The sequence below is a fragment of the Xyrauchen texanus genome, chromosome 13 (genome assembly GCF_025860055.1).
Source record: "Xyrauchen texanus isolate HMW12.3.18 chromosome 13, RBS_HiC_50CHRs, whole genome shotgun sequence".
NCBI lineage: Eukaryota > Metazoa > Chordata > Actinopteri > Cypriniformes > Catostomidae > Xyrauchen > Xyrauchen texanus.
In genome coordinates this window covers 10,372,711-10,394,737 of record NC_068288.1, presented here as the reverse complement: position 1 = coordinate 10,394,737, position 22,027 = coordinate 10,372,711, and the positions used below count along the sequence as shown (strand labels likewise).

The following is a 22,027-nucleotide window of genomic DNA, read 5'->3' as shown; positions in this document are numbered from 1 at the left end:
AATAACAGATGGAACAGATCACAGATAGCAATGACCTACTGAACTCTGTCAAATCCATTAGTGTTTTCAAACATACAACTTTCAACTGATCTGGTTTCATTAATTATTGATTGACTCATTAATTATGTATTGATCTGTCAAATTTTCTTTACATTTTCCATGTAGCCCTTTCCTGCAGTACAATATCTGGCTAACTCAAAACTATAATGTCAACAGACCTTCATACTGACACTCCAGTCCCTCATTTAGAAAATATGTTCTATATGGTGATACCCCTCTCCAGGAACCAGCACCTTATCGTGGTGGAGAGGTTTGTGTGCCCTTATGATCCTGAGGGTTGTGTTGTCAGGAGCCATGTGCTCCTGGTAGGGTCTCCCAAGGCAAAGTGGTGTCAGGTGAGGGGCCAGACTAAGAATGGTTCATAATGACTCATGGATAAAACGGCAAGAGGAGGAGTTACCCTGCCCGGAGGAAGCTCGGGGCCCCCGTCTGGAGCCAGGCCCAGATGGAGGGCTCGTCGGCGAGCGCCTGGTGGCCGGGCTTGTCACGGAGCCCGGCCGGGCACAGCCCGAAGAAGCGACGTGGAACCCCCTCTACATCCCTTGGGCCCACCACCCATTGGAGGAACCGCAGGAGTCGGGTGCGCTGCCATATGGGCGGCAGTGAAGGCCGTGGGCCTCGACGGACCAGACCCGGGCAGCAAAGGCTTGCTCTGGGGACGTGGAATGTCACCTCACTGGGGGGGGAAGGAGCCGGAACTAGTGAGGGAGGTGGAGCGTTACCAGTTGGATCTGGTGAGGCTTACATCGACTCACAGTTTTGGCTCTGGAGCCGTACTCCTGGATAGGGGATGGACTCTATTCTTCTCTGGAGTTTGCCAGGGTGTGAGGCGACGGGCGGGAGTGGGGATACTCACGAGTCCCCGGCTGAGCACCACTATGTTGGAGTTTACCCCGGTGGACGAGAGGGTCGCCTCCCTATGCCTACGGGTTGTGTGGGGGAAAATTCTGACTGTTGTCTGTGCATATGCACCGAACAGCAGTTCAGAGTATTTCTTGGAGACCCTGAATGGAGTCCTGAATAGGGCCCCAGTAGAGGACTCCATAGTGATGCTGGGTGACTTCAACGCACACGTGGGAAATGACAGGGACACCTGGAAAGGCATGATTGGGAGGAACGGCCTCCCTGATCTGAACTCAAGTGGATGTTTGTTATTAGACTTCTGTGCTAGTCATGGATTATCTATAACAAACACCATGTTCAAACATAAGCATGCTCATAAATGTACGTGGTACCAGAGCACCCTAGGCCGAAGGTCGATGATCGATTTTGTAATCGTGTCGTCGGATCTGAGGCCATATGTTTTGGACACTCGGTAAAGAGAGGGGCAGAGCTGTCAACTGATCACCATCTGGTGGTGAGTTGGGTCAGGGGGTGGGGAAAGACTCTGGACAGACCTGGGAAGCCCAAGCGAGTAGTGCGGGTGAACTGGGAACGTTTGGAGGAGGTCCATGTCCGCGAGATCTTCAACTCACACCTCCGGTGGAGCTTTTCAGGCATCCCTGCGGAGGTTGGGGACATTGAACCGGAGTGGGCAATGTTCAAAGCTTCCATTGCCGAAGCCGCGGTGGAAAGCTGCGGCCTCAAGGTTTTAGGTGCCGCTAGGGGTGGTAATCCTCGAACACCGTGGTGGACACTGGTGGTCAGGGAAGCCGTTCGACTGAAGAAAGAGGCCTTCCGGGATTTGTTGTCCCGGAGGTCTCCGGAGGCATTTGCAAGGTACCGACAGGCCCGAAGGGCTGCAGCCTCGGCCGTGAGGGAGGCAAAGCAGTGGGTGTGGGAAAAGTTCGGAGAAGCCATGGAGAAGGACTTTCGGTCCGCACCAAAGTGCTTCTGGAAAACCGTCCGCCAACTTAGGAGGGGGAAACGGGGAACCATTCAAGCTGTATACAGCAAAGATGGGACACTGTTGACCTCAACCAAGGAGGTTATTGGGCGGTGGAAGGAACACTTTGAAGAACTCCTAAATCCCAACACACCCTCTATGGTAGAGGCAGAGCCGGAGGATGATGGGGGATCAGATTCTATTTCCCTGGGGGAGGTCACTGAGGTACTCAAACAACTCCGCAGTGGCAAAGCCCCGGGGATTGATGAGATCTGACCAGAAAAGCTGAAAGCTTTGGATGTGGAGGGGGTGTCATGGATGACACGCCTCTTCAACATTGCATGGAAATCTGGGACAGTGCCTAAGGAGTGGCAGAACGGGGTGGTGGTTCCCCTCTTCAAAAAGGGGGATCAGAGAGTGTGTGCCAACTACAGGGGTATCACACTTCTCAGCCTCCCTGGTAAAGTTTACTCCAAGGTGCTGGAGAGGAGGGTTCGGCCGATTGTCGAACCTCGGATTGAAGAGGAACAATGCGGTTTTCATCCTGGCCGTGGAATGACGGACCAGATCTTTACTCTCGCAAGGATCCTGGAGGGGGCCTGGGAGTATGCCCATCCGGTCTACATGTGTTTTGTGGATCTGGAGAAGGCGTATGACTGGGTCCCCCGGGAGAGACTGTGGGAGGTGCTGCGGGAGTACGGGGTGGGGGGATCCCTTCTTAGGGCGATCCAATCCCTGTACGTCCAAAGCGAGAGCTGTGTCCGGGTCCTCGGCACGAAGTCGAGTTCATTCCATTTGGGGGTTGGTCTCCGCCAAGGCTGCGCTTTGTCACCAGTCCTGTTTGTGATATTCATGAATAGGATATCAAGGCGTAGTCGGGGTGGGGAAGGTGTGCGGTTCGGTGGGCTGGGGATCTCATCGCTGCTTTTTGCAGATGATGTTGTCTTCATGTCATCATCGGTCCGTGACCTTCAGCTCTCACTGGATCGCTTGGCAGTCGAGTGTGAAGCAGCTGGGATGAGGATTAGCACCTCTAAATCTGAGGCCATGGTTCTCAGCAGGAAACCGATGGAGTGCGTACTCCAGGTAGGGAATGAGGTTTTGCCCCAAGTGAAGGAGTTCAAGTACCTGGGGGTCTTGTTCAGGAGTGAGGGGACAATGGAGCGGGAGGTTGGCCGGAGAATCGGGGCAGCGGGGGCGGTATTACCCTCACCTATGGTCATGAAGGTTGGGTCATGACCGAAAGAACTAGGTCGCGAGTACAAGCGGCCGAAATGGGCTTCCTCAGAAGGGTGGCGGGCTTCTCCCTTAGAGATAGGGTGAGGAGCTCAGTCATCCGTGAGGAGCTCGGAGTAGAGCCACTGCTCCTTTGCGTTGAAAGGAGTCAGTTGAGGTGGTTTGGGCATCTGGTAAGGATGCCCCCTGGCCGCCTCCCTAGGGAGGTGTTTCAGGCACGTCCAGCTGGGAGGAGGCCTCGGGGAAGACCCAGGACTAGGTGGAGAGATTACATCTCCACACTGGCCTGGGAACACCTCGGGGTCCCCCAGTCAGAGTTGGTTAATGTGGCTCGGGATAGGGAAGTTTGGGGCCCCCTGCTGGAGCAGCTGCCCCCGCGACCCGACTTCGGATAAGCGGTTGAAGATGGATGGATGGATGGTGATACCATTTTGTAATTTGGGGTACAGCATCTCTCTCCTGTTCTGTTGGATACTCAGTTGCTATGGAGCTTCCAGGAGTACAACAGTTAATGGAGCACAGTAATTAACCTTCATAATCACTGTCCTTTCCCCATGTTTAGTAGGCCATCACCTCTGAAGGCTGATATTTATGTGTATTTTGTGTGTATTTGAGTGAGCAATCATATGTGTGCCATCACCATTTTCTGACCGAGTTACTGCACAAATGTGTACAGAAAAACTATTCGGGATTGATGCACAACAACTAAGATGTAGATATACTGTATTTCATAAATATTTCTTACACCCTGAAAAGTGAATAAAGAATGTTCACGCTGCTCTTTTTTTCATACAGCAAAAGCATAAAATGACCAGGGGCATTCAAGCTCCATAATAATATTAATAATAATAATAAATACATCAAAAGTTTTTTAAATAAAAATAAATAATGAATACAGGTGTTACAAGAATGTTTTATTAATCGCACACACTACACTAACTGGTCTTTTTACACCTTAGAACATTACTGGCAACAACCAGGACAGGCAGCTGAGAACATGGCTTTTGAACAGAGAAATATGTTTGACTCTTTTTTTTTTTACGCATAGCTACCCACTGCCGTTAGTAGATTATTTAAATTGTAACTGTAGTGGAATACAGTTACTTATATTTTTTTATTTAAAATACATAATCCTGTTTCATGTATTCCGTTACTCCCCAAACCTGTGTAGACCACATACTATGGTCTCCCATGCAACTGATGCAACGTGCTACCAGCAGTGCCACAAGGGAAATTAATTGTTGTTGAGCCATTCCAAATATGTCCGATGCGAGATAGGGCATGTCAGTGAGTCAGCATACTGTTGCCGATCCTAGGGTACCGGAACTTTCGGAAACAGTATGCCGACTTCACGTGTGATCATGTTGTCTCCACAAGGCATGCATCACACCACTATACTGTAAATGTGCATTCAAACAAAACAAGATTTTAGGAGAAGCTAAAACTGACAGATCAGTGCTAATCAGGGTCTGATAAAATGTCTTCACAGTCCAGTAGTTCAACTGGGAGACAATGCCAAAGTTCTGAGTTTGATTTCCAATGAACATATGTACTGACCAAATACATGGTTTGAATGCTTTGTAAGTCACTTTGGATGAAAGTGTCTTCTAAATGTATGATGTAAAACACACATCCATAAGGGTCATTAAAACACTGTTTTAGGGCAAGTTTAAGACATTGTAAAGCGATTTACAAGGGAAAGGAGGAGGCGAGAACTGGCTTGGCAATATAAATAATAGTTTTTTTTATTACACAGAGCAGCTCCATGTCATTCTCTCTCTCTCTCGAACCATCGTGTTCCTGGCGACTCGTGGTGGGGACACTCCTCCGCCCCTGGCAGTGGCCCTACTGCTCCAGGCAGTCGGGGAGTCCAGTCCCCACTCACCTCGCGGACGGTGGCCGTTCCCTGCATCTGGCCGATCGGGATACTCCATCCCCCGGCAGACGGCAGTGTCGAGGACTCCGCGACATGCATCCCTCCTCCTTTCAGCACCAATGTAAGGTGGTTAATGGCAAGGAGGCGAGAACCGGCTTGCCAATATAAATAATAGTTTTAATAATAAACTGAACGAAAAACACACAAACATAAACACAGAGCAGCTCCATGTCATTCTCTCTCTCTCTTGGGTAGTTGACATTTTTAGGAAGTTGTCCTGTGGTGTGACATGCTATACTTATTGCAATTCACCATCTAAAACAATTTTAAACAGCATTTCTGTTAGACTTGTTATGCATGCAGATAATTAATGGCCTCATATTATTATTATTATTATTTTTTTATTATTATTATACAAATTATTAATCATTATTTCTACAAATTTAAAAACCTTTAAATCTTCACTTATTCATGCTGAATGGCCCTGTGGTGTCATTTTTTAAACTATAAAATATTTTCTTAAGCACACTCCCTGGTAACTTGATGGAATTACTAAATGTTTTTATATTTTAAGGCATTAGCTGACCTATCATGAATCTAATCAATAGTAGGATTTCATGTAGCCAGATGTAGTTAGATCCTAATTGCAGATTAGCTAATGTGAGCAACACTTCACTAGCTACCATAACCAGATTTCAGTTGGCCTACATTTACTTCAAATTAATTGCAGTTATTGGCATTCTTTAACATACAAAGTTTATCTTCTGTTATTCGATTTGTAGTTAAAGTTAGCAACACATAGTACAAGACAGTACCGTATTAGTACACTTAATTTCAATGAATGGTAGCTAGCTCAACTAGATAACATGGCTAGCTTTTATCAAGCAAGGCTGTTCCTTGGTTGATTTAGTCATTACACACATCGTTTGTTAAACAGTGCATCAGTGACGGGTGATATATTCAGCAGCATAAATGTGGATGATCATAGTATAACTGCAGATAGCTAATTACTTGACATATTTTTCTGTTGAAGAGCTGGCATGTGAACCCATGAGAGACTGACATTGATGCCCTAGCAAGCCAGTTATCTACAAATAATCCAAAATGCATTAAGGCCAGGAAACCGATGGAGTGCGTACTCCAGGTAGGGAATGAGGTTTTGCCCCAAGTGAAGGAGTTCAAGTACCTCGGGGTCTTGTTCACGAGTGAGGGGACAATGGAGCGGGAGGTTGGCCGGAGAATCGGGGCAGCAGGGGCGGTAATCGCACCGTTGTCACGAAAAGAGAGCTGAGCCGAAAGGCAAAGCTCTCGATCTACCGGTCAATTTTTGTTCCTACACTCACCTATGGTCATGAAGGCTGGGTCATGACCGAAAGAACTAGGTCGCGAGTACAAGCGGCCGAAATGGGCTTCCTCAGAAGGGTGGAGGGCTTCTCCCTTAGAGATAGGGTGAGGAGCTCAGTCATCCGTGAGGAGCTCGGAGTAGAGCCGCTGCTCCTTTGGCGTCGAAAGGAGTCAGTTGAGGTGGTTTATAGGCATCTGGTAAGGATGCCCCTGGCCGCCTCCCTAGGGAGGTGTTTCAGGCACGTCCAGCTGGGAGGAGGTCTCGGGGAAGACCCAGGACTAGGTGGAGAGATTACATCTCCACACTGGCCTGGGAACGCCACGGGGTCCCCCAGTCAGAGCTGGTTAATGTGGCTCGGGATAGGGAAGTTTGGGGCCCCCTGCTGGAGCAGCTGCCCCTGCGACCCGACTTCGGATAAGCGGTTGAAGATGGATGGAAGGATGGATGGCATTAAGGCATGTAATTGTTAGAAACAGCTCTCTGTATCCTCTTCATGAAGGTAGGAGTACTGCAGGACTGTTGGACTGTATTAGTTTAAGCTCTACAACTGCATATATGTTTATAGGCTTCATAGAAATACCAAAATTGTATATTGTAAGAGTAACGGAGTGCAAATAGTACATAGTCATACATACAATAACATTTATAAACACTCCCCTCCCCCACCCTCAACATTGACCATCCAGGGGAAAAAATTACTTAAAATAATAATATATAATAGTTAGAGGTAAAAGACTTTTTTAATAGGCGCTGTTGTTTTATTGATCAATTTCACTCATTCATTTCAGCCTAATCACTTTCCTGGAATTGCATAAAAGTGTCCCATATTTCACTGAATTTATTTAATTCCCTCTGATCACATAGGTTAATATCTCCAAAGCAAGGCAGATCGATCTGTAAAAGTTAGATGTTATGAATACTACTTCAGATTCCAGAGAAGCGCAACATCTTTTTTATTTATTATAATTTTTTTCAAGTCCTCATGGTGACGTAGTGACTCGCCTCAATCTGGGCGGAGGAGGATGAATCTCAGTTGTCTCCGCGTCTGAGACCGTCAATCCGCTCATTTTATCAAGTGGTTTGTTGAGAGCATTACCGCAGAGACGCAGCGCGTGTGGAGGTCCACGCTATTCTCCACGGCATCCACGCACAACTCGCCACACACCCCACCGAGACCAAGAACCACATTATAGTGACCATGCGGAGGTTTACCCAACGTGACTCGTTTTTCTCATTATTTGACTGTCCATTAATTCTGAAAGCATTATTTAATGAAATTATATTTATGTTACAAGTTAATTTAGTGTAAACTAATTATAGCATTTACTGTAACAGAGTGACAAATTGCAACCTAAATAGCATTTGTCACACAGTGCAGCTATTTGCACCCCTATAATGGAGAAGGGAATAGCTGTAGACAGAGCTCAAAAAGAGCTCCAAATTGCCAGTAAAGATATAGGGAGCCACTTATTTAACCCTTTCCCTAACCCTAACTGTAGAGGTTTCGCTCCCTTTTGGAGTTGGCCCAACCCCCTTTTGGAGCAACCCCACCCCCTTCTGGAGAAACCACCCCCTATTTTGGATATTTCACCCCCCCTTTTGGAGATTTCTGGCCTACAATTATACCTACTTGCAATAGTCTGGTAAAACCACATAAATGTATGACAAACTAGTTCGATTCTGCTTTTGTTCCACTCTTTTTCCCTTCTGATTTCTTTTTTCCACTCTCAATATTTCCTTTAACACTACTTAAATTAATTGATAAAAATGATTATAAATGTTGAGTTAATTGCAGTGATTTGGTCACAGTGAATGTCGGTCTCATGGCTCAGGATTGCTTGTGTGTAGATTACACCACTGTATTACTATAGTAATATTGTAGTAACCATGCTTTGTGTGTGTGCGTGTGTGTGTGGCAGAAATCATAGTTTTAATGCAAGTAACCATGGTGTTACTACAGTAATATGGTGGTAATATAGTAATAATAATTTTGGGTGGTTACTGTAAATTTAAAACAAATGACCAAAAATGGTGAAACTATGGTTACTGTAGTAAAGCCAAGGTAAGGTTAGTGTTAGGTTTAGGGGTAGGGGTTAATGTATTGTGTTTATGGGACAGTAAACACACTGCAGTGATGCCCACATATTTTATGTTAGTATATATTTGTGCAATTAGTATCTGACACTATTTGCACCAGAGTAGGGGTGCAAATAATATCTGCCACTATTTGCTCTGGGGTGTAAATAGCATATACCATTATTTGAACCAGCATCCACCTTGATTTACATGGCTACTGATTTAGGTAGGGGTTTGGACACTTAAGTTATTTGCAAAAATAATTTTAGTGTCTGATAATACACATATGAAAATGTAAAAACATAAAACTAATGAAACAAAATAATGCTGATAATTCCAGAAGCATATTTTTTATTGATTGTCAATGCATTTGCAGAATAATGGAAACAATTCATGCTGACCATCCTAAAACAAAACTGTCAGGAATTCTATCAAACAAAAGCAAAAATAAAACTATATATGTATGCTCTACAAAGAAAGTAAAATAATATTTGCACTTTTCCAGGCATGAAAAAACAGGCACAGGCAAAGATACATGAATAATGAGTGAAATGTTTACAGCAAAAAAACAATAGTATCACTATTATCATATTTCCCCAATTTGCACACCAGGTGCTTTAAATAAAGTATGTGGTTAAAATGCACAGGCTGCTACAAGCTAAGGATATAAGAATACAAGCATGCTAACATTTATCTCTCCACGAACAGAGACCACTCTGTTAAGGGATGATAACAGAAGCTTTGATTGTTTATATGTAAATGGCTGTATAGCAGATCTGCAGAGTGTGAATTCGTTCATCTTAATCAATCATCATCGTAATATCGGTTTTGTTTAATTTGATCCTCTATGGACAAGAAGTAACTTTCATCCTGCCAAAGGCTGCTATCTCCCAACAGTCCGGCAGCATTGGCGTCATGTTTATGGGACGGATTCCTCCTCATTTCCGCCTCTGTGTGTTGGCTCAACTCCCCTCTTGATTCTATTCCAAAATCCAGAAGGTCATCCAGCTGAGATGAGGCTGATTCCTTGCTATAATTGTCATCCTTAAATCCAGGCAACAAGCTAGAAGTGTCATCAAAACCTGCAAAGATATCATCTAGGAAATGTGAAGCACTGAACATTGGGTTGTAATTGTTCTCTGTGCTGGCGAATGTTTTTGTATTTACTTGTTCTTGTTCTGCCTCTATCATGTCCTCTGAGTATTTGGCACATGGTGAGAATTGTTGGTAAATGTCAGAAGCCTTAATATCACTGTTGATAGTGTCTTTACTAAATGATTCCTGAGCTGGAAATGGCCCAGAGGAGCAGAAGTCCAGCAGTCCTGGTTCTTCTTTGATGTTCTTTGATGCCCAAATGACCTTGTTGTCCAATAAAATGTTACTGTTATTGTTGTTATTATTGTTTGCATTCCCACTGGCTGTCTGGCCATCTGGTATTTCACAATCTATTACTGTCACTTTTACATCTTCTTTGCCCTCATTTACTTCCCTTTGCTTTTCACTTTCCTTAGTACCATTTTCATCAGTGTCATTTGCATTTCCACTTTCCACACTTGTGTTCACATTCTCTGTTCTTTCTTCAACTTTATCCTCTGTTTTTACCTCCAACTCCTCTTTTTGTCCATTTACGTCCTGCCCCTCTTTTGCCACATTTGTTTGAGTTGTTTCATCAGCCGTCTGCTCTGTGGTCCGTTGGCTTCCATTTGAGGTCTCTATGGCTTTGCCTGTTGCACTGGCATCTTCTGAGACCTCAGCTATTTTGGGATTTTGTGTTCCTGTTGGCTCTTCAGGCTCTGGCATTCTTTTAGCAGTTGTAGATGACTCTTCTGGCAGATAGCTGTGTTCAACAAGCCCTCCATAATTTTCTTTGGGTCCATTTTCTGCTTGTTTAGTAATTGGAGATTGCCTCTTGTTTACTGCTGATTCATTATTATATTTTCCTGAGAGTTCTGATTCACCATGAGGAGGCCAGGCAGGTTTCACTAGCTTTATTTCATCCTCTACGCTAAAAGACTTCTTTGGGGAATCACTGGGAGGCGGCCACATAACTGCAATTTTATTTGCTGGTTTCTTAGTGTCATTGTTCAGCTTATCCCCAGGCATATCCTCTGTAGTGTTTGGGTCATTTGGTTTTGGGTTGTGAGCTCTGACATTAAAATTGTCAGGAGGATTGTTTTTCATGTTAGTTGTCTCTGATGAGTTGTTCTGTTTTTTTGTACCCCAAAGTTCCTTGTGGGGCCTTTCACCAAACCCTTCATCGTAGTTGCCTTTAGATTTGAAAAGCTGTTTGTAGTGTGGCTTACAATACACACGTCCATGGAGAGAAGCATAGTTTACAAGGCTGAAGCAGAGAGATAAACAGAATCATTATATGAATCTGAAAAGAATTAGAGCACTGTAGATTGTGTTCTGACATAGCACAATTAACAACTCACACTGTTATTACTGCCAACAAAAGGAAACATCTAGTAAAGCTCTCTCAAATTGTTTTATTGAGAGACCAAACTTCTAAAATTCTCACCACTCAAGTAAATGTACATGAACAGTTTTAACTGAGTTACCGCGGGCTTTGCATAGCTGAGTTACAGTCTGACTTTGCAAAAACAAAGCGTTTACATGACATTTTAAAAAGACATATTAATGTTTTAGTCCAACTGAAATCTGACTTTTAAAGTGCATGTAAATGTACTGATTGTTGAAGTAATATATTAGGATTCAGTATGGGGATGTTCACCCTGCCCTCAAAATACTTAATAAACAGCCTATAAAATGTATTCACTTCCCCTGATTTTTCCATGTTTTATTTTGCATCTACATAGAATCGTTATGTATTTCAGCAAGAACCTTTTATATCTAGTTAATTACTTAAACCCATTAAAATGTGGAAAACAACTATTAATGTAAATCCTTTACCTGAGCTGGCTGCTGCAGTGGGCACATCTAAAACAGCTTTTATGGAAGTTTTGCTTGTCCGCTATAAGAGACTCCATGGGATACACTGTCTTCCGACATCCCCGACACAGTTCGGACTCTGGCACTCGTATTTTCTGTCAAAGAGAGAGGGTAGCATCAGAAAATGTTCTATCAATTTAAATCAATCAGCAAACACTAATACACACTCACATAGACAGTTATACAGGCAGATGCATTATTTTTCCATGATGGAGAGTTGTGTAAGATAAGGAGTACATCAAATTAAACACTGAAGTTGTTAGTAAAGGTGTTGGAATGAAATAAATTAATATTTTAGCACTACATGCTTTCACAGAGGTGCAATACAAACACAAACATGTTTTTTTGGACTTCATGTATAAACCTACATGAAGCTTAAGGACAAACCTTCACATTTTCAAGCTATCATATTTACTTTGACAATGGTAACTAAGTTGAGAGCCACATTTTATATTGTCGTAGAAAAAAGGGCTCAAGCCATGATTATTTACCAATCCAAACACACTGTTTTAGTCATCACTCCATATGCTTGTTAACTTTTCCATGCTCATCACGCAGGTTTACCGGTTACTACAGTCTGGTGCTGGTGTGAAACACTTTGTGTTCTGTGTTGTTCAGACACACTGAAGCCCAATTTCTTGAAGACATTTTCACTCTCTGCCCATGTCTGCTGGAAGCTCTTCAATAACTCCTCTGCAGAGTCCTCAGGTGGAACGTCCAGAACAGGAACTTTCCGTCTGACTACATCTGCATATGTTGGTGGATCACAGCGGGTTGTCACATTTTGAGAGTGGGAGGTCATCTCAGTCTTTGACCCTGTTACAGGGTTTCCAAACTCATCTACAGTGGAGAAGTGCTCAGATACAGATCTCATTTCTGAGAACCCTGTTGGGGCAATGGATTCTTCATGTTTTTCAAGAAACTTTTTTTCTTCCCTTGTGTGCTGGTGGGCTTGCTCACCCATTTCAAAGACATTCTTGAGGGCTTTAATATCAAAGTTTGGTATATCTTCCAACAGTGTTGGCTTCTTCTTGGTTTCAGCTTCTTTTGTGTCACTTTCAAGTCTCTCAGCAATCACAACAGGCTCCTTCCTAGCATACATTTTAGGCTGTGGAGACTCAAACTTGTTAACAAGCTTGGACAGGTCAACCCTGGGCAAGTTATCTAACATTCTATCATGGACATCAATGGATCTCTGGATCTCCAGCTCACTGTCTTCTGCATCTGGTCCAAGACGCTCTGGGATGTCAATGGGACCCTTGCGTACATATGTGCGGTTAATGTCCGCTTTCTGAGCCTCCTCAAAGAACTCACGCTTGTCTTTAACTGTCATTATAGAGTCCCCATGGATCTCAGTGATATCCATCAAAGATGATTCCATCATGTATGTCTCCATGCTAATCTCTGAGCGGCTGGAAGAGCGAGACCCTTCCAAGTCTGTTTGGGCCTTCAACATATGCTCAGGCAAAGGCATGGGTGGTGGGGTCATGCCTTGAGAGAGTTTGGCTGTTGTATCTCTTAGTTTAGCTAGCTTCTCAGAGTGACTCATTGTGGGAGAAGGGGATGATTGATTCAGGCGTGTCGGTGTATCAGACCAGCGAGGTGGAGGCGTTGGTATGGTGCATGACTTGTAATAGGGAGGGGGTGATGGGGTCACTCTATAGGGAGAGTCTGTCCTCTTGGCCGACTCAATGCAGATGAAAGTGGGTGATGGTGTTTGCATTCTTAGCTCTGGTGGCATTCTGAGTTCTGTAGTTTTTGACTCACTCTGCCACTCTGCCTTCTTCTCCTCCACTACTTTCTTCTGATTATCTCTTTTAGCAGAGCCGATAGTAATTTTTGATATTTTCTGTGTGGCTCCACCAACAATTTTCTTCTCCTCTGCTGGCTCACTCTTTGGCATCTCCAAAACAGACAAACTTCCTTCTAAAAAAATCTGTTTAGCCTGTGCAAGGTTCTGCAAATAGGCCATGACCTCTCTCGTTTTCTGCTTGTTGAACTGAATGCGGTTTAAATTGTCCTTCTCCTCTGAACCAACTAGCCAATCAGGAACCAAACTTAGCATTGTCTTTGCTGTCTTTGGATTGATTTTTCCAGGGGCTTCTTCCAACTGTTTTATATAACTCAACAACTTATTAATTTCATCACATTTCTGTGTATGAGAGCTTTCAGTTGTAAAGGTTAAACTCTCTGACCCGTTTGATTCTGCTGTCTCCATTTTATCATGCTTCTCTTTCTGTATGGACTGCTGCATGGCTTCCTCTCTGCTTAGAGGTCTTGGTGGAGGCTTTACGTGCTTCTTTGTCTGGAATTGACTTTTTTGTTGAGTGCTCTGTTGTTGAACTGTACTCTGATTGACCATTCTCTTTTCATGAATCTGGACATGTTCTTCTCTCACAGTCGGATGGGATTGAATGAATGCTGTCTGCCTTTCTCCTTGATGTACCTCCATCGAAATAGATGGTTGTACTTGATGTATATCAAATGATGGTTTTGGTGTCTCAGGTGGTAGCTGCTTAATTGATTTTTGTTTTTGTTTCTTTAGCTTGACCTCCATTTTGACATCTTGATTGTCTTGCTTTACTTCCTCCTTTTTCTCAACTTTTACTTCAGTCTTTTCCGTATCACTGGATGATTTTTGGAAGCTCTCTTGACCCATGCACACTTGAGAGACATTATGTGTTCCTGCATCTCTAAGTGTTTGCTCTTTCTGAGATGTGCCCTTTCTGCCCTCCTGTTTTTCAACTGTTTCTACCTTAAAAGTTTTCACTTTAAAGCTAGGAGTCACTTTTGGGGTCTTTGTGGGTTGAGTGGGAACCTTCTTGACTTCTTGAGCCACACAACTTTTTGTGCTTTTGATCTCTTCTGCTTGAACAGAAGCAGTGATCAGACTTATTGAGGACTGAACACTCTCTTGTTGTACCAGGCAAGCTTTCACACCCTCAACCTGCTCAGGAATAGGGGCTGGATGGCTTTTAATCTCTAAGGAAGCAGCGACAGATTCCTGCTTTTTATCTGAGACAACACTAGATGATTCGGTGGTTATTTTCTTACCAACTTTGGGAAATGAGGGTTTGTTTATATGAAAATTTGCAAGTGGATTTTGCTTTGAAGGGAATTGTGGACTTTTTGGGGGACCAGCTTTTTCCGCTGTATATTTTGGTAGCACGTCTGGCTTCTGTAGAGGCTCTGGTGTATTAGCTTGCTCTTGCTGTTCATGAACTGATTGGGACTGTTCAACTTCCTGTGTGCTTGACTCTGTTTCAGCCTTCATTTCACTGACCTTAAATGGTGACATAGCTGGAGGTGAAGTAGGAGTACATTCTCCCTGATTCTTTTCAACCTCCTCTCTTTGTTTGTGGTATCTCTCCTCTGCAAGCATCAGTGGAGTTTTGAATTTACTTGCATAAGGTCTTGGTTTTGGAGCAGCAGGCTCAGGAGGAGGTGGCAGTTTAATTGGCGGAACAAATATTTTTTTAGGGCGTGATGTTTCCTCAGCTGCTGTTGATGGTACAGGAGTGACTGGGGAAGCTTTAGTAACAGATTGAGCTGGAGGCTTAATAGTTTTAACCAGTCCTTTTTGCTTAGTTACGGTCTCTGTAGTTTCAGTGACTGTGGATATGTTTGATGCAACTGTTTCACCCTGTTCTGGCACAGATGGAGGAGGGGGAGGTGGTGGTGGAGCAGGAGCAGTTTGCTTTTTCTGCCATTTATATTTTGGTGGCTGTGTTTCCTTAGGAGGCTCAGGTTTGGGCACTTTGAATAGAGGTTGGCCCTTTGGTTTTCCACCCAGGGTGATTGAGCTGAGTTCTTGTTGGGATGGAGGAGGGGGCAGAAGGTCTTGAAGTGGAGGAGGTGGTGGAAAGAATTCAGTGTCTGCTTCCATGATGGGGGGTGGAGGTGGTGGAGGGGGAAGGTCACTGTCCTGTCTCATAAACAGAGGAGGTTGTGGCAAGAGAGCTGGCTGGAGATAACTTTCTGCCACTGGAGATGGAGGAGGAGGCAGAGAGAGCTCTGATTCAGAGGGAGGTGGAGGGGAGGTTGGAGGTGGAGGAAAGTTAATCTCTGGATGTGGCTTCACTTTTTTGATCATACCCTTGGAACTGAGATTGCAGTTCAAGCTCTTAATATTTTTCTCTGATTTTACATTTTTGGTGTTCTGCTTCTGGGTTATGGTGGTGTGTTCTGTTGTCACAGCTGTCTGCACCTGCGTAACTGTCTTTTTCTCCTGAGTTTGCTTAATGCTAATATGAGTTTGTGATGCCTCCTTTGATGCACTTGTTGCTGAAGACACAGTTGTACTTTCAGATTTCTTCTCACTCATCTGACCTCCAAAATTCTTCTTCTTTAATAGCACTGGACTAGGAGTGTTTTCTTTTTGCTTGATATGTTGTTCCCTCACAATTTTTTCAGAGCCTTGGGAGGACTCAGATTGACTAGCTATAGTAATCTGTTTAGCAGTAGAACATGCATCCTTTGATGCACTTGTTGCTGAAGACACAGTGGTACTTTCAGATTTCTTCTCACTCATCTGACCTCCAAAATTCTTCTTCTTTAATAGCACAGGACTAGGAGTGTTTTCTTTTTGCTTAATATGTTGTTCCCTCACAATTTTTTGAGAGCCTTGGGAGGACTCAGATTGACTAGCTATAGTAATCTGTTTAGCAGTAGAACATGCCTCCTTTGATGCACTTGTTGCTGAAGACACAGTTGTACTTTCAGATTTCTTCTCACTCATCTGACCTCCAAAATTCTTCTTCTTTAATAGCACTGGACTAGGAGTGTTTTCTTTTTGCTTAATATGTTGTTCCCTCACAATTATTTGAGAGCCTTGGGAGGACTCAGATTGACTAGCTATAGTAATCTGTTTAGCAGTAGAACATGCCTCCTTTGATGCACTTGTTGCTGAAGACACAGTTTTACTTTCAGATTTTATCTCACTCATCTGACCTCCAAAATTCTTCCTCTTTAATAGCACTGAACTAGGAGTGTTTTCTTTTTGCTTGATATGCTGTTCATTCACAATCTTTTGAGAGCCTTGGGAGGACTCAGAGTGACCAACTATAGTCATCTGTTTTGCAGTAGAACAATGCTCCTCAGATGATGTTTGAATTTCGGAAGATTTGATCTCTAATGTCTTTTGCATGCAGCTTTGTGGAATGTTTTTCACTGGAGGTGGATTTGCTGACATTTCTTCAGTTGTATGTCCAGCTATGCATTCACAGATTTCACATGATTGAGGAGAAACTGGATTTTTCTTGGGAGCTTTGCCTTTTCTATGAGGATTGATTTTTGATTTGTGGCTCGACTGGTCTTTCTTCCTCATCAGGGTTTTTATGGTGCCCTGAACATCTCCCTTAATCACCTCTTCTTTCTCAATCTGTACTTGCTCCTGTTCACAAAGGGATTTCATGGAGGACTTTATATCACCCTCTGTGCTTGGCCTCCTCTGCATATGTGGGGATGATGTAGGCTCCAGTAAGATCTGAATTGTACCTTTCACATCACCTTGTTCACTTACTTGGTGCTGGAATGCCCTCTTTTCAGTTGATGCCTCTTGAAGACTAAGCAGAGCAGTATGGATGTCACCTTTAACAATCTCCTCTTTCTCTACCTCTTTTACTGCCTGCTTTGCTATCTCTAGGGATTTCAAGGTCCCTTTGATATCTCCTGGGACCAAATCTTCAATTACTACCTCAGTCTTTGCAGATGATGATTTCTCAAGAGACTGCAATGCACCCCTAATATCCCCAGGAACAATTTCAGGCTTTTCTACCTCTTTGAGTTTATTTTGAACCTCCTCAAGAGACTTAAGTGTTGTGCTTATGTCTCCTTTGACTATCTCCTCTTTTTCAGTGACAACACATTGGTTAACAGCTTGTGAAAGAGAGTCAAGGGCTGCTCTCAAGTCTCCCTTTACTATCTCCTCCTTCTGCACGTTACACAGGGAAACCAGGGGTTCCATCATAAACACCTGTACTGTATTATGAACATCACCCGGAACAATATCATCTTCAGCAACAGTTCGTCCTATTATCTGTTGGCTCCTTCTTAGAATCTGTTTTGTTTGTTCTATGTCACCACCGATGATCTTTTCTTTCACTTTTTCCTCAACGATTTCATCGGCCCCTATTTGAAGTTGCCTGAGGTAGTCCAATGCCCCAGACTCAATACAAGTAGAATAAAAACGGACATTTCCTCTCTCTGAGTCTCCCACGCTTATCTTAGAGGACAGGTCCTTTTCATCAGCATTTCCCAGCAGCCTATGCAGTGTTCCACGGACATTTCCTCTGACTATGTCCTCTTTCTCAACACTGCTTCCAATTTCTTTGTTTAGGAGTGAGTAGATGGTCATTCTCACATTTCCTTTCTCATCCTCTTGAATCAGAATGCCACTTTTGGCAGATCCTTCCTGCTTTAGCAAGTTATTAATAGCCTCTTGTATGTCTCCTCTGAGGATCTCCTCTTTCACCACATTACCACCCTTCTCTTGGGTGAAGAGCTGTTGGACAGTTAAGTTAATATTTCCTCTCTCCTCCCTATCTATGGTGATTCCCCTCTCTGTTATCTCTCGTCGGTTAAGCAAGTTCATCATAATACTGTTCAGGTCTCCATGTATTACCTCTTCTTTCTGGATCTCTGGGGTCTCCTGGTTTAGAAGTTTGTATTTAGCCATTCTGACATCTCCAATCTCATCTGCCTCAATCAGAATACCCTGCGACTCAACCATTTTCTGAGAATACAGCTCTTCCAGGGTAGCCTTGATGCTCTTACCAATGATTTCCGTTCTCTCCACACTGCTCTCATTAAACTCTGTCAGGGGGGTGGTTTCAAACAGCCATGTTGTTGTCTTCACATCTGCTTTTGGGATTTCTTCTCTTGAAATGACATTTTCTGTTCCATCAATTTCCTTGATACGGTCAAGTGGTTCTTTTTCAAAGAGCCACACAGACTGTTTAACATCACCTTTTACCACTTCTTCATGTGTCACCTTCTCCATCTCCTCGTACTCTGAACCTTCACCACGGATTTTGTCAATGGTGTGAGTTTCAAACATCCATGTGGAACTTCTCACGTTACCTCTCTGAATCTCACTTACACTAACAGTTTTCACGTATTTCTTTGAAAGGTCATCCATTTCAAAATGCTGCTTGTTTGATTTCACATCTCCCCCTTGGATGTCTGCGACTGTCTTAATAGTAACTTTCATATCTTCAGTAATCTCATCTAGAGGCTGAGTTTCAAACCTCCACCTGGCGGTGCTGACATCTCCTTTTTGGACGTCTTCCTCAGTAACAGATTTAATGACATAAACCTCATCTATGTCTCTTATCGAGTCAAGAGGCTTTGTCTCAAATAACCATCTTGCCCCAAGCACATCTCCTCTCATAATCTCTTCTTTTGTGACTGTTGTAACCTCATGAAAGTGTCCCTCTTTGTCCTTTATAGCATACAGTGGTTGAGTCTCAAACATCATGGTATAGTTTTTCACATCACCCTTTTCAATCTCCTTGCGTATGATGCTCTGGAGTTTGCTGATCTCAGTATCAGATGCCTCCTCTTGAATCTTATCTAATGAGCATGTCTCAAAAATGAAGCGACCTTTATCAACATTACCTCCTTGAATATCCATTACTGTGCGTACCTCTTTGGAGTCCTCCAAATTTTCCTTGATGGAATCAATTGGTTGGTTTTCAAACATCCAGGTGCAGCTCACCACATTTCCTTTCTGAATTTCCTCTGCTTGATGGGATTTCAGTTTCTGCATGGTCTCCTCAGATGTGGAAGTCATGATATCAGATGAATGTGTCTCAAAGTTGTATTTCATCCTTGATACGTCTCCTGATTGAATGTCAATCTCAGTGATTCGCTTAAAGCCACTATGATCCCTATCATCTGTGATGTTTTCCAGGTTCTCTGTCTCAAAAAGAAAACGCACTAGACGTACATCCTTGCCCTGTACATCCTCTTGATTTACTGTGGACGTTTTCAGTATTGTCTCAGACACATCCTTGATGCTGTCAAGTGTCTGAGTTTCAAAAAGCCAGGTGCATGTTTTAACATCTCCTTTCTGTACATCTGTGGTGTCCTCAGTCTTTATCTCTGATTTGTCATATAAGACATCCATTGGTTGCGTCTCAAACAACCATCGGCATGTTTTGACGTCACCCCTTTGGATCTCAATGCTCTCATTCTTCCTGTTGTCCTCTTCCTCTAAGTTGCTGAAGTATTTAATGCCATCGAGTGGCTGGGTTTCAAAAAGCCATTTGGCAGTTTTGACATCACCAGATTGGATTTCTTCTTTAGAAATTCCTTTAATTATCTGGAACTTACTGATGCTCTCATCAAACTGATCAATAGGACGGGTTTCAAACATCCACTTGCAGCTCCTCACGTCCCCTTTAACAACTTCCTCTCTCCGCACGGTTTTGACCTCATGGTAGTGCCCTGAGCTGTCCTGTACAGCATACAAGGGAGCAGACTCAAAAAACACTTTATTTGATTTCACTGACCCGCTGGTGACCCCCTCCACTTGAATCCTCTGTGCATCTGTACATTTGCTCAGATCCATGGTCTCAAATATCTCCTTGTAATTTGTGACATCACCCTTCTCAAGATCTTCCAGATTAACTGTCCGTGTAATCTCTTTCTTGTCCTCTCTGATCTGCTCAAGAGGTCTGCTCTCAAACAACCACCTCTGGTGTCTCACATCGCCTTTCTCTTCCTCTGATGCCACAACCTTTGTTAGCTTACCTACTTCTAATAACTCCTTCAGGTTCTCCATTGGCACTGTTTCAAACAAATGCCTAGCAGAGTTAACATCACCACCCATGATGTCTTCTAGGGACACTGGTCTTGCATTGGTGTTGTCTTTCAGTTTATCCATTGGTTGTGTTTCAAAGATCATACAATGTCTCCTTACATCTGCACCTGTGATTTCCTCCTGAGTCTTAGTGCTTTCCAATTCCTCATCTTTGATTTGATCAAGTGTCTTTGTCTCAAACAGCCATCTTCCCCTGTTGACTCCACCCTGATAATTTTCCTTCATGGAGACTCCACAGATTAATTTGACCTTGGTTGGATCTTTGCTGATCAGGTCCAGAGGCTGAGTTTCAAAGAGCCAGCGTGATGTCCTGACATCACCTTTTTCAGTCTCCTCACGGCGTACCTTGGTAATCTCGAGCATCTCACCAGAGTCACCCCGGATGACACACATTGGTTGTGTCTCGAACATCTTGGTCGTCTTCTTTACCTCACCTTTCACCTCTTCAAGCTCTGACTTCAGCTGCAGAAAGTGACTTTCGTCAACAGTTTCAGTATGACCAAGGGTGTCCAGGTGCTGTGTTTCAAACAAGTACCTAGCAGTCTTCACATCTCCCCCTGCAATGTTTTTAGTACAAATCACCTGTCTTTCCTGCTCATCCTCTTGGTAAATTCTGCTAAATGAGTCCAGAGGCTGTGTCTCAAATAGCCATGTTGCTGTTTGGACATCTCCCCTGGCTAGTTCTGTTAGTTTTCCACTGTGCTCTGCAGATTCTTTTTGTTCTGTACCTAGAGAGTCCATGGGCTGTGTTTCAAACATCCATGTGTTATACCTCACATCTTTCCCTGCAATGATTTCCTGTTGGGCTATGTTCTTGCCTTCATCCTCATCTGGAGTGCCATCTTTAATAGTATCTAACGGCTTGTTCTCAAACATCCAGCGCATTGACTGTACCTCACCTTTCAGGATCTCGTCCCACTCCAGATACTCTCTCTCTGGGCTTATGCACTTGCCAGGACTGGTACTGCCGCTGTTCTCAAAAACAAACCGTGCTTGCTGAACATCTCTGCTCACCTCCTCATCACTATCCGTATAGGTGTGCTCTGTCTCCGTCACCTCAGTAAAGAAGTCACGCTCCAAATTTTTGCGCACCTCAGGGTGAATGTGTTTGCAGAGACGCTTAAGTTCATAGAGGTTCCTCTGCTTGGAGTACTGTTCTTTATTGACAGCATATTTGGCTGCAGTAGGTTGATCTGTTGGTTTAGGGGAAGGACAATGTCCTGGAACTTGGAAAGGAAGGTGATGTATGGTGCATACTGGTTGATGGAATTGCTCCACTGGCTCATTTTGTGAGGAAGCCACAGATGAGGTAGAGGTCTCTTGCAGTGTTTTAGTGACAGCCGCAGTCTCAAAGCTACCTGTGGCAGACGTCTTTGAAGAAATATTTACTGGGGCCCATGGAAACTGGTTGTAATCAAGATCAATCTTTGTTGTTATAGAAGAAAAAAAAAAGCATAATTTCTGATCAAAATATTTCAATTTGTATAATATTTACTGTAAATTCTATTTTTGTCAAATCAAATCAGTTATTTGCATAAGTAAGCAGAGAAAAACAGATAGCTATAAAATACAAGATAGAAATATGAGAGCTAGAAATATGCATGAATAGAATAGTCAGAATGGTGCAACCTTTTGCCTTTAAACATGAATGTCATGATTTAGATTTTAACATAGAAATTTAGATGAATGAAATAGAAATTCATTTTAAATGCACTTACAGACTAAAATTAAATAAAAAAGTTGTTATAACTAAACTAACTGAATGTGACTGAATTAAAACAACTAACCGTATTAACAATCAACTGTCTGATTAACTGTAAATTAAATTAAACC

General features: G+C 43.3%; 1 protein-coding gene across 1 annotated transcript in view; it reads right to left on the bottom strand.

Annotated features, from left to right (window-relative positions):
- Positions 1-10,610: 10,610 nt before the first annotated feature.
- Positions 10,611-22,027, bottom strand: part of LOC127654476 (xin actin-binding repeat-containing protein 2-like) — a 40,546-nt gene continuing 29,129 nt past the window's right edge. Inside the window, exons 8-10 of the mRNA XM_052141697.1 lie at positions 11,935-21,619; positions 11,332-11,465; positions 10,611-10,759 (exon numbers count right to left, since the gene is read on the bottom strand). Of these exons, the coding sequence (XP_051997657.1) occupies positions 11,371-11,465; positions 11,935-21,619 (9,780 nt within the window). The 3' untranslated portion in view covers positions 10,611-10,759; positions 11,332-11,370. The remainder of the gene's footprint in view (positions 10,760-11,331; positions 11,466-11,934; positions 21,620-22,027) is intronic.